Source organism: Hermetia illucens, chromosome 6, assembly GCF_905115235.1.
Source record: "Hermetia illucens chromosome 6, iHerIll2.2.curated.20191125, whole genome shotgun sequence".
NCBI lineage: Eukaryota > Metazoa > Arthropoda > Insecta > Diptera > Stratiomyidae > Hermetia > Hermetia illucens.
The window spans coordinates 71,478,137-71,490,853 of NC_051854.1; the positions used below are offsets into that span (position 1 = coordinate 71,478,137).

Consider the following 12,717-nt stretch of genomic DNA (forward strand, 5'->3'; position numbering starts at 1 on the left):
GAGAGGAGAAAAGCGCGGTCGCATGCGCCGCGTATAGAAGAAATGTGACTAAGCTAGAATGAACTGACTCCGCCCCGTGATTTAATACCTTATGGGGACAGACAGACAGACAGTAAACCGATTTTAATAAGGTTTTGTTTTACACAAAACCTTAAAAAGTACATGAAACTAAGCTTTCTAATATGGTTTCCCCCCTTAAGCAATAAATAGCGTAACGATTTTCAGTCGAAATTTGCTTTATTAACCGTAAATAAACGTAAATAAATAAACATTTTATGTATATACACTATTTTCGAAAATAAATTTTCTTTGAAGGCTGTCTTACGAAAACTCGCGGTTCAAATCTCACTGGTGGCAGTGGAATTTGCATCGTGATTTGACGTCGGATACCAGTCGACTAAGCTGTGAATGAGTACCTGAGTCAAATCAGGGTAATAATCTCGGGCGAGCACAATGCTGACCACATTGCCTCCTAGTGTACCGTTACGGTCTTGAATGAAGTGCTCTAACACACTTCAAGGCCCTGATCCAATATGGATTGTTGCGCCAACGATTATTATATTAAATAACCTTTTCAAAATTCCTATAGTCGGTCATCCGGTCATCCGTTAAAAAGCTCTTTATCCACCACTGAAAGCTCAAATATTTCAGCAATTCTACCCGATACCCAAACCCAATCACACTAAGTGCCCAATCCAACAAGATTCACCTTGGACAGCTGTTCAACATGTTGTCAGCTGCATGCGTTTTCCGCGCAAACATCACTTTTGCAAGATTTTCACAATGCATTGGGTCCTAACCTGACAATTTCTTTGTGACAGCGCAGTAGCGGTTAGCAAGTCCGGTCTCGCGTTAATTTGTTTTAAAACTTTTCACGTCCAGTGTTTTAAACAAAGAAGTGTCGCGGAAAAATGTCGTTAACATTTCAGAATGCCGACTCCATCAAGCAAGCGTTACTCGAGGAGCTGCAAAACATCCTCAGCTCCGACACGGCTACCCGGACATCCGCGGAAGGCCGGATGAAGCAACTGGAGTTCACAGAAGGTATTCCAACCACATGTCGACTGATTCTTGCGGAGGATTCACCTCTGTTATCTCGTCCTTAGGGTATGGAGTCTACTTGGCCGAGATAATAATGAATCAGTCGTTCGAGCTGTGCTTGCGACAACTCGCCTGCATCATGCTCACCCGCTACGTGGAGAATCGTTGGGGCCAAACCGAGGACGCACAGAACGTCACCGCCACTGACCAGGCCAAGAAAACCATCCGCAACATCCTCCCCAATGGACTGTACGACCCGAACAGCAAAATCCGCTCCTCCGTTGCTTACACGATTTCAACAATTGCCTCTTGGGACTGGCCAGACGTCTGGACGGAGCTGTTCGATGTGATCATAAAATGCTTAGGCGGCAACGAGGATTCCATTCATGGAGCTATGCAAGTCTTGGCCGAGTTCACATACGAAGGCAAGCAAATGAAGGTCATTCGCCCCATCATCCTCTCGGAAGTCTACAGGATATTTGAAGCAGAGCAAACTTACAGCGTCAAGACACGGACGTGTGCTATCAAAATCCTCAAACCGCTGTTCTCGTCCATTATCTACAGCATCAGCAACAAGGAGGAGCAGACCGCCATCATTGACTCAGTCCTGCCCAAATTCATGGAGAAATTAATCTACAATTTATCAGTGAGTCGTGATACCGTTCTGAAGACTGAAATCGTGAAAGGTTTTTCTCTTTGCTAAGCATAAATCAAGCATTAGTTACTCACAGCAATCATCTTGCAGTCCTCACTTTCCTGGTGACCGAAATGCGGAAATACATCCAACCGTACATGAATCAAATCCTCACTCCCATCTGGCAGCTACTGACACAAACAGCAGATATATATGTTAAGGAAATAGTCAATAACGTGGAACCTTTCTCGTCGCACGATAGTCATCCGGGGGATGAAGATGCGGGTAACATATCCCCTTCTGTTGACAGGCTAGAGCCCTTAAATTCCCCTTTTCTTGCAGACGATGAACTTTCAAACTTCACAACGATGATCATCCAAGTATTCGAATTCATCCAGTGTATTATTGTGTCTGGGAAGTTCCGGTCGATTATCAAAAATGTCCTGACGGATCTGATCTACATCATAATCGTCTACATTCAAGTCACGGAGGAGCAAACTGAAATGTGGAACTCGGATCCTGAGAAATTTGTCGAAGATGAAGACGATGCTGGGGTGGATTTAACGGTTCGACTATCTGGACAGGATGTGTTGACGGTAAGTTGGACTAAGTAGAAACTGAAGGTTTGGCGCTTTAGATGTAAAGAATCACATTCTTATTTGAAGCGCTATTTTGTTACAACCAGATGCAGTTCCTTCTAAGAAAAAAAAGCGTTAATTTGATTGAATCTAAAACTATCGTGGCGTAGCTGTCCGGCTAAGACAGTCAAGTCATCAAGGGATGTACCCTGGTGGAACAAGAACCTAGCCAGAATGAGAACAGAAGCACGAAAACTCTTTAACCGGGGATTGGCAGAGGTATAATAATGCACTGACTGCGTATAGCAACACGATCAGGGAAGTGAAATGGAGCAGCTTCAGGGAATTCTGTGAAGGAATCGAACAGATCACAGAAGCAACAAGGCTGTAGCCAAAGACGGGAGAATATCCTCTGTCTGCTTGAAAAAGGAAAATGGGACATTTACCGAGAATGAGGAGGACAGGGTACACCTGCTTCTCAGAACTCATTTCCCGGGGTCCTGCCCCACGGTGGCAGGCGACAAGTCTGCCTGACACCCCCAACAACGAATAAAAGGGGAAGGAAGGAGAGCTGGAAACTAGCAAAAGAGGTATGCTCAGAAGCTAGGCTAAGATGGGCAGTGGGAACTTTTAAACGGAGTAGATTGCATTTACCCAGAGATGCCTAGGAATTATCTTAGAGTCTCTTCTGAGGGTGGTAAGGGGGAGCATAGCACTGGGATACATACCAAGGGCATGGAGGCGGACAAAAGTGGTCTTTATTCCAAAAGCGGGTAAAAAGGATTCCCTTCACCCTAAATCTTTCAGACCAATTTACCTAACATCGTTCGTACTCAAAACGGTGGAGAAGGTCATAGACAACTATATTAGAACTAACGTTCTAAAGCGTAATCCCCTACATCACTGTCAGCCCGCTTACCGGGCAGGACGGTCAACTGAAACTGCTCTGTATCAGCTGACAGAGGTACTACGGGATGCCATAGAAACAAAAGAAATTGCACTGTGCGCGTTTTTGAATATCGAAGAAGCATTCGACAACACATCGCACACAGAGATACAAGATGCCCTGAGACGCAAAGGATTGGGAAACACCCTGGCAGTCTGGATGGGCAAAATGCTAGAAAGCAGGCAAATAGAGGTACCGCCAGGTACAAATTCTATTATCATGAAAACCACTCAAGGCTGTCCACAGGATGGGGTACTATTGCCGCTGATGTGGAGTATGGTAGTGGATGAGCTCCTGGACGTGGTAACAAATACTGGAATACAAGTCCAGGGTTACGCGGACGACACTGTTTTAATCTGTCGGGGCAAATATGAAGATACCCTATGTGATAGAATCCAAACTGGACTAAGGGTTACTAGTGCCTGGTGCAGGAAGGTGGGACAGCGGATCAACCCAGCCAAAACCACCATAGTACCATTCACCAGATCAATATTCAGGATGGCCGGTAGTATGAGTGAGGCGGGGAGCTGCCTAAATCGAAAGAAGATTGATATTGTTTCTAGGCAGTATCCCGAATTACTGATACCAAGGGATAACATGACAACGAGGTTTCACTTCGATAAGAAGTTTGAAACACGTTGGAGTAACAAGGCAAACTGGGAGAGCGTGGCTGCCACATACGGCTTAAACCAGCAACTGATTACTCGGTACACTGACGGATCCCTCACAGCATACGGAGCGGGTGCCGGTGTCATTGGTCCAAGGAAAATGTACTATGAGCCAATAGGCAGGTACACTAGCATATTCCAGGCGGAAATATACGCCATAGACAAATGTGCCTCCTTTAATCTGCAAAGGAACTACAGGGGGCAGAACATAGCTATTCTCACCGATAGCCAAGCAGCGCTCAAGGCACTTAGGTCCAACCAGGTGAACTCTAAACTGGTATGGGAATGCCTTGAGAGACTGAATACACTCGGTTCGTCCAACAAGGTCTGGATACTTTGGGTTCCAGGCCATGCTGGGTTGGAAGGCAACGAGGCAGCGGACGAACTAGCCAAAAAGGAAACAGGGACGCCTTTACACGAGCCAGAACCGTTCTGTGGAATCGGAAACGGTTTCATGGCTATGAATCTAAGAAATGAAGAGGAACGGTTGAGGGAACTATACTGGGCGGGCCTACCAGGGATGGAGCAGTGCAGGGTGCTTATTGGGGGATACGAACCCATGCGCACAAAGGATTGCTTAAACCTCACCAAAAAGAACCTCTGAATCATAGTGGGAATTCTCTGGTCATTGTCGGCTGAACTATCACCTAGGGATAGCTAGGGATATCTACGGACACTGCCTGCACGTTTTGTGAGGAGGAGGACGAAACCTCAATAAACGTCCTGGAAGAGTGTCCGGCACTTGTGAAAAGTAGGTCGAGACATCTGGGAGAAAACTTAATTCCAGATGCAAAGCTGAAAGATCTGGAAGTAGGGAACATACTAAAGTTCCTAACGGTTACAGGCCTGTTTGAGATACTATGATCAATAGGTACACTATAACCAGTAAAAGGGGCACAATAGTTCTTCAAGGACGCGGTGCGACTTTCCCTTAACAGAATAATAATAATCGCGGGGTACCAATTTCTAACTTGTGCCAGTGTCGGGAGCACATTAAAGTAACAACTAGATTTCTAGTTGACGGGAATCGACTACTGCATTTTCCGCATGAGAACGCGTTGGAAATTGGGCGCCAATAGTCCAATTTGAAACTTATGGATGAAATGAAATTCTCAACCAAAATAATTGGGGAATCTCCTTCCGTTCATTTATATCATGTCACGAGTTTTTCATCGATGTGAGTGCTTGATTGTGATTGCTCGTGCACGAAATATTCTTAGATAAATCGTCGAATGTAGTACATTAGGATTAGTGTTGTGTGTGTCACTTTTTAAAGTTTTGTGTAAACACAAAGCCATATCAAAATCGGATTTACTGTATGTCTGTCTGTTCGTCACACGCATTTTCTCGAAGACGGATGTAGCAATAGACACCAAATTTGGTAAAAAAGTGAGAACTGTGAACGCTCACGCATATAGTTAGTTGCATCCTTTTACGTCGAATTTAACGGGGGTCCCCACACATGCGAAATGGCGATTATATTTTTTTCATCAAATATAGTCATGTGGGGTATCAAATTAAAGTTCTCGGTTAGTACTTTCCGGTCTTATTTTTGGCATTTGTTGGAAAGGTAGGGAGTGCGAGGGGTTGAAAGTGATCATTTCTTTAACGGACCCATTCTCAGAAACTGTTCAACCGAAAAATCTAGAAAAAAATCAAGAGGTTGCCACTATATGGTGCCTAGGCTCCGAAATACTTCATACCGACAGCTGTTCATATAAAGTTAATAATAGTACGTTACCATAATTTTTAATAATTGACAGGAAAACCCCCCTGAAGTTCATCCTAGAATCACGAAATTGCAGCATTGTAAACTACTGCAGCGTGATCCTGCCACATTTGGTAAAAATTGCACTATTACTAACAAAGTTATACTAAGTCAAAGCCGTCGCTTTGGTGCAAATTCAAGACTTTGAAAGTCAATATCACTTGAAAGTGGATATTTTCACATAATATATGCACATATTAGGTGCTAGATGCTAATGGGACAAACACACACTCAAATCTCTTTATAAAAGGAATACACAAAACCTTTCATATCTGAAGCGTCTAGCTCCCGGTTTCCCGACTTGTATTTCGTTAGGTTCGACTCAGGAAGCGCATGCTTTTTTGACCGATCATGGTAAAAAAAGGAACGACGCAGACAGGTATTAACAAAATCTTGGAGCTTTTGAGTAACAGTGGAGTTCACTTTCCATGTGCTACTACCATATAGCAACACAGAAAGAATACACACAACATTTTCAACTTGATCTTAGTGTTGAGATAGCTGCATTTTCAGATTTTAGACAGAGCAGCTAAACCGGATCTAGTGCTGTTAATGCATCGACGACAATTAATGCAGATAGAGTAAACTCGATGACCCGTGAGACTGAGAATCTTGCTTTTGTTGTTGTTTATCTTCAGGCCAACTTTACTTGCCCCTCTTCCCAAATCCAGAACTATTTAGCCAAGGTCCATGATTGCGAATTCACTTGCCAATATTGGTCTGAACATCAATATCGATGGTAAGCGACCAAACAACTTTGGCTTGATATGCTGGAAGATGGCCTCACGACTACATCTAGATCAGGCCTTTGATAAAATAAAGTGATACGCAGGATGGGGATTTAAAAGCCTCGCGATTGCATCCAGATCAAGCATTTGATAGAGCCAAAAGGCGAACCGATAACAAGAAGAATTAATATCGGTGACAGGATGCAACCCTGGCCGACTCTGCTTTCGACCTCAAAATCCTCCCGAGATTTTACCTGGGTGCAGCACATGACATTTTGCGTCATTATATGTCGCTCTAATAATGGCTATTAGTTTCTCCAGGATGCCCTCCTGCATAGAGCACTCCAGATATACTCCCAGTTCACGCTATCGAAAGCTTTCTCGAAATAGATAAAAAGTAAGTGCAGCTGAGATCCAAACTCGGCGCACTCTTCCAAAATGATCCGTTGGGTGTTGATGTGGTCAGTGCAGCCTGCTCTTTGTCGGTCAAGCTTTCAACATTTTCTTTGATGTGTCCTAGGATTATTTTAGCCATTATCTTATCAGATACCCCTCGAATTGTCAAACTCAAAACGAGTAAACCTGGGTCGTAAAAAACTCAACGGTTGCTAGGTTTGATTCACCCGTTGGTGGGGATCATCGCCTACCACGTCTCAGGCATCGACGAACACAGCTAGGGCCGAGGAAATGGAATAACAAGCTGTTGTTTTACCGTTTCAAACGGGTGGACAGCCTCTGTAAATCACGCAACTTCGAGGGAGTTTTTGGTTTTGAGTCCAAACAAGTAAGCGTAAAGGATCGCTTGATGATGAGCGGCCTTGGGCAAGAAACGACGATAGAAGTTTGACATGGCCAAGAACCTTCGCAGATTCCTCACCGTGGTTGGCAGTGGAAAGTTCTTTATCGCTTTACCCTTGTCTGGATTAGGTTGGATTCCGTCAGGAGTTATCATGTGGCCAAGAAATTTAACCTGCTTCTATAGGAATCTAAATTTTTCAACGTTTAGAACAAGTTCCGGCTCCAGGAGACGTTGAAAAATGCACTCAAAATGGTCGAAGTGTTCAGGCTCGAAAGAAGAAGCGACCAAAACATCATCCATATATACGAAGTAAAATTTTAGGTTTCGTAGGACAGAGTAGATGAACCTCTGGAAAGTCTGCGCAGCATTGCACAAGCCGAAAGTCATCTTGGTGAACTCGGAAGAGTTCGAAAGGTGTGCAGATAGCTATTTTCGGAATGTCTTCGGGAGCGACATGAATTTGATGATACGCCTTGGCTAAATCAAAGGTCGCAAAAATACGGCAGTTTGAGGGTGCGCGAAATCATGGGTGAGGAATGGGGAATCGTCTGAGCATTCAGAAGCCTGTAATCTTCGCATTGCCTCCATTCGCCGTTTGGCTTAGGCACCAAATGAAGAGGATATGACCAACAGCTTTTGAAGGTCTGCAAATACCCTATTTCGTTAAATCATCGAACTCTTTCTTTGTAAAAGCTTCTGGGGTGAAAGAGGACGTACCTTTGAGAACATTGGGGAGCCGGTGGTGTTGATGTAGTATTTGCACATCATGCTTAACCGGCTAGGAGAAACTACTGTCAGTAGTGATTTTGAAGTATAATTTTTCCCGGACGTCTGTAAGTAAGCTAGTGGGTCAATTATTGCCTTGTTTTGCAGGTCCACCAAAAGCTCATACTGACACAGGAATTATGCACCTAAAATGGGGTTGCTACTGTCCACCAGAACGAATCGCCACGAAAACGTTCAGTGCACTCGGAGACTCCAGTCCAAAACTGCCTATAACCAAAGGTGCGGATGGAAGAGGCGTTCGCAGTAGCAAGTTGTAAGTCCTGCGGTATTAATAAGTTCGGACAGGGTACCGGGAGAACCGATACATCAGCGCCCGTATCGACCAGGAAGCAACACCTGCTCACGAAGTCGAACATTGTAAGGCAACGTGGCACTGCACTTTGAGTAACCGTCGCCGAGGCACTCAGCGAGCTTAGTTTTTCGTTGCCTTGAAATTGCATCCCGTGGTACATTCAGTCGCTTGAGCTCCATATTTACGGTAATATCAGCAAATCGTTGAGTGAAATGGCGTGCGACTATCCAGGGAGCAGATCTCGACCGTGATTTCGATCGACATCTACCGCCAAACGCAAAGTATCTACCGTCGCTGTGAGCTTGGTGATCGCGTTCGCAATTGTTATCACCCTTGCTTTGAGCGCGTCGACCTCCCGCATCTCGGGAAACCTCCGCGACCACGAGGCATGCGTACACTTCGTGCACCTTGCCAGCCGTGGCGGACAACACTTTCAGCGACCCCGAGTCCGCGCAAGCCGGATGGTTTTCCGGGAACCGTTGCAGCCAGACTTTAACAAAAGCCGACCTTATCCCCACCCAGCCGCCTCATTTCTCGAAGCAACTGGCTAGAGGTACGGTCGCCTAGCGTCAACCCATTCAGAAAGTGATTGAGCTCCACTTTCTCCTTTTCTGAAAGTCGCCGTCCTTTACACGGACGTAGGAGCAGTCATCCAGCACTTCCGAAACTAGTCAGTTGGAATAGAACTGGCCGTGTTTCTCCATTACATGTCCGAGTAAAATGTTGTCAGAGCCCACCTTGGCTTTCAGATCACCAATCACAATCTCACCTTTAAGAAGCCTTCTCTGAATTGAATGCTCGTAGAGACTATCCTTCTCGACTACATCGGAAATCTCCGTTGGTGCGCATCAGCCGTCAGAAGCAACCCGACACCGGGTTCGCGTCTGCTATTACTAGGCTTTCCATAGTACAAAAACACATTGCCGCAAGAGAGCTAGGAGAACTCTCCAGAGTCGTCAAAATCTTAGTTCGCTTAGGCCCAGAATGTCCAGTCTGTATCTTTGGAATTCCCGATCAAGTTGGAGAAAACGAGTATTCTGAGGAGCCCTGCTACCGTCGTCGGGGAGCGTGCGCATATTCCAGAGACCAATCACAGTCGGTTTTCTTTAGCCTAAGGTCGTAGTCGTGAGATGAGTCTCTATCCGAGGTGTTGTTGAAGTTTCGCTAGCAATAAAGTTTCAATATTTGCAAGTTGCTAGGTCACAAATTTCTGTCCCTTTTAGTCACTTCTTAGGAGAACCAGGGAAGACTTTGAGTGAATTTTTTCTTCTTTCTCGCAGGGCAAAATTCAAATGGTGTAAGAGTTAAAGTTCCGATTTTCAAGGTTTATCAATATCTCAGTCTTGGATAAAGATCATTTTCACCTTAATAAGCACCCAACAAACCTAAGGGAGTGCAATTTGAAACACAAGCATCAGAAAACCCCTTCATTATCGTATATCATTTACTTTTGTGAAAATGAAAGAAGACTCTCACTTACAGTGAATTCAGAGTTTTATGTGAGGATGTTAAATGCGTTTTTGTTGCCTGAACTGCACAATTCTCCTGGCTATAACTAAAAAGATGGTTCCAACAAGATGAAGCAAAATCACGCACGTTCAATGCATCTCTTCCACGATTTCGTGTTTCCAAGCAAATTAATCTCCAGAGGTGATATAAAATTGCCTCACGCAATTCTCATTTCACTCCTATCGACTATTTTCTGTGAAGTTTACTGAAATCTCAAGTCTACGTTACGTCGTACTTCCCTGGCAAAGTTAAAACAAAATATTCGCCACGAAATGAGAGCTTTCATGAATTTTCTTTTAGACACCTCGTATACTGGACATGGGGTTAAAACAATTAGAATTACAGCGAAAATACTAAAATTAAATGAAAACTGTTAAACGCTAGTATCTTCGTAAATAAACAAAAAAAGAGCGAAAAGAGAGAAATTTAAATGTGTGAGGCATAAACATCACCTCCATACTGTATACTATTAAATTGGATGATTGGATATTATTAACTTTCAATTAATCTTTTGGGACAAATCAAAACGTCATTTACCTCTGTATTTTCAGTCAATCAACGAAGAATTCGGCACTAAATCATTTGCATCACTGTCCGAAGCGCTCACACGACACGTGAACGTGGCTGAAGCTGAAAAAACAGCCGGTAATCCAAACTGGTGGAAAATCCACGAAGCTGCAATGGTCGCTGTGCATACGTTCAAAGACCTCATCCTAGAAAGCGAAAATTTCGATTTGTTGAACTATTTAACGTTAGTTCGGAATCTCATGAACTTCCAAACATCTCCGTACCTCCTAGGCCGCTGCCTTTGGACTTTAAGTGCCTATTCCAAATCAAAACTATATAATCCGCAAATGTTAGAGGAGATACTTGACGTTACGTTGAGCAGCTTGTCACAAGATAAGCCGATGGTATTGAAGATTTGCGCTGTTCGGTAGGTTGAAACATAGTTATTTCTCAGAATTTAGTTTGATCCTTATAATTTGTCGTTCTCCCATAAAGCGCAATCTATGGTTTCGTAACAAATATCCACAAATCCGAAGACGATCGTGGTTTGATTATTTTATCCAAACTAAATGGATTCGTCGATGGAATCATGGCAATGATCGGTACATCACAGAGCACAGTGCTATCCTTACTATTGGAAGCTCTCACCATAATTATCTCCGTAAGTATGAGCAATTATAGGAATAAAGTAGATACGATAATCGAATTCATCTGTAGTTTGATGATAACTTTGCTGCATCAGTTCAATCGAAGGTCATACCTTTGACTATCGCAATTTTCCTAAAGTATCCCGAAGATCCATTTATACTCGAACTAGTGCAGGATATGTTGAAAGCCCTTTCCCAAAATCCACTGTGCCTGCAACCTCTACAAGAGAAAATTATCCCAACTTTGGTAAGTTTTATGTCTCCTTTATAGCTTGCAAAATCTAAGTTGATTTCTGTTCAGGTGAGCATATTCAATCTGCAAAATGATCAGGCACGCACTGCAAATCAAGAAATTGCGTTAGATGTTCTTGCAACCCTCGTAAAATATTCACAACCACCACTTAGTGATAATCTCATAGAGAACGCGTTCCCAGCAGCTGTGCATTGTATTCTTCGTTCAGATGACCATTCTGTAATGGTTAGCGGTGGCGAATGCTTACGTGCGTTTGTCTATACTTCACCAGAGCAAATTTGTGCCTACAAGAATGGCGAAGGACTAAAGTATATAATGCAAGTGACTGAAATGCTTTTGAATCCGCGAAATAGCGAGCTAACTGCGGGTCACATCGGCCGCTTAGTCATAACCATCATCATAAAAATGGGCAACATGCTTGGTGAAAATGTTGATCTACTTCTGAAAGCTGTAATCAGCAAAATGCAACTTGTCGAATGCCTTAAAGTGATAATGAGTTTAGTTGTGATATTCGCTCACCTATTCCTCACCCAAATGGATGCAGTGTTGAACTTCTTGAGTACAGTCCCTGGTCCCACTGGAGAACCTGCAATGCATTTCTTATTTTCGAACTGGCTCACGCGGCAGCATCTATTCTTCGGAGCATATGAACGGAAAGTAACTACGATGGCTCTTTGTAAGCTATTCGAATATGGCGTGACAACGCAAGATAGTCGACTCACCTCCATCACTATCAAAGACTTAGTGATCAACAACACCTCTGAAGGTCGTACAACCAGATCGAAAGCAAGCACCTCCCAAACTTGGGTGAGCATTCCAGCACTCGTGAAAATTTTCAAACTGTTGATAAACGAATTGGGCAGCTTGAGGGACGCCAAACAGTCTGATGATGAATCCGAAACTCAGAGTGATGATGAGCAGGATACTAGTGAGAAGTCGCCGAATAAAATACGAACGGTATCGGATCTCTATTTCAACGATGAAGATGATGAGAACGCCGATGATGATCAGTTGATGCAAGAGTTGCTCAAGGATCCTATCTTCCAAACAAATATGGAAGACAATTTAACCAAATTTTTACAAAATTTCAGCACCAGTGAACACTTTCCAATGTTCGTAGAACAGTTGAATGATAGTGAAAAAGCGACTTTACGAAGTATTCAAGTGGAGAATGCATAATAAGGTCTAACATGTATTTTTCGTTTTATTCTAAGTTTCAAATTAATGTTTCTAATTTATAACTAGCTACGAATGTCATAAAAATTGCTGCACATTTAATAAAATATATATTTTTGAAGTTTTTCTATTTGGATTATGAAACGGTGACAAATGGATTAAGAAACGCCGAATATTCCCCTTATGGTATAATGTAGTGCGGGCATCGATGGCTGGTTGTGGAATATTTGTGCAATTCTATAGCCCTAATATCAGACGACAGATTATGACATCTTTCCATATTATGATCTGATATGTCCACGGAATGGATGATTCGCAAGTCTTTGGTCGTCGTGACCTGCTGACATTCAACTCCTTAGACACCGAGGAGACGAAGGACGACATG

General features: G+C 43.4%; 1 protein-coding gene across 2 annotated transcripts; it reads left to right on the forward strand.

The window, feature by feature from the left end:
• Positions 1–765: 765 nt before the first annotated feature.
• Positions 766–12,453, forward strand: LOC119659518 (importin-9). Of its 2 annotated transcripts, XM_038067649.1 has the most exons (8): positions 767–1,044; positions 1,107–1,727; positions 1,787–1,960; positions 2,018–2,271; positions 10,301–10,683; positions 10,752–10,917; positions 10,974–11,150; positions 11,205–12,453. In XM_038067649.1, the coding sequence occupies exons 1-8, from the start codon at positions 912–914 to the stop codon at positions 12,333–12,335; spliced, it is 3,039 nt and encodes a 1,012-aa protein (XP_037923577.1). In that variant the 5' UTR covers positions 767–911; the 3' UTR covers positions 12,336–12,453. The 2 variants fall into 2 exon arrangements, with proteins under 2 accessions (XP_037923575.1, XP_037923577.1); XM_038067647.1 differs by having other exon boundaries at positions 766–1,044; positions 1,787–2,271.
• Positions 12,454–12,717: the final 264 nt, after the last annotated feature.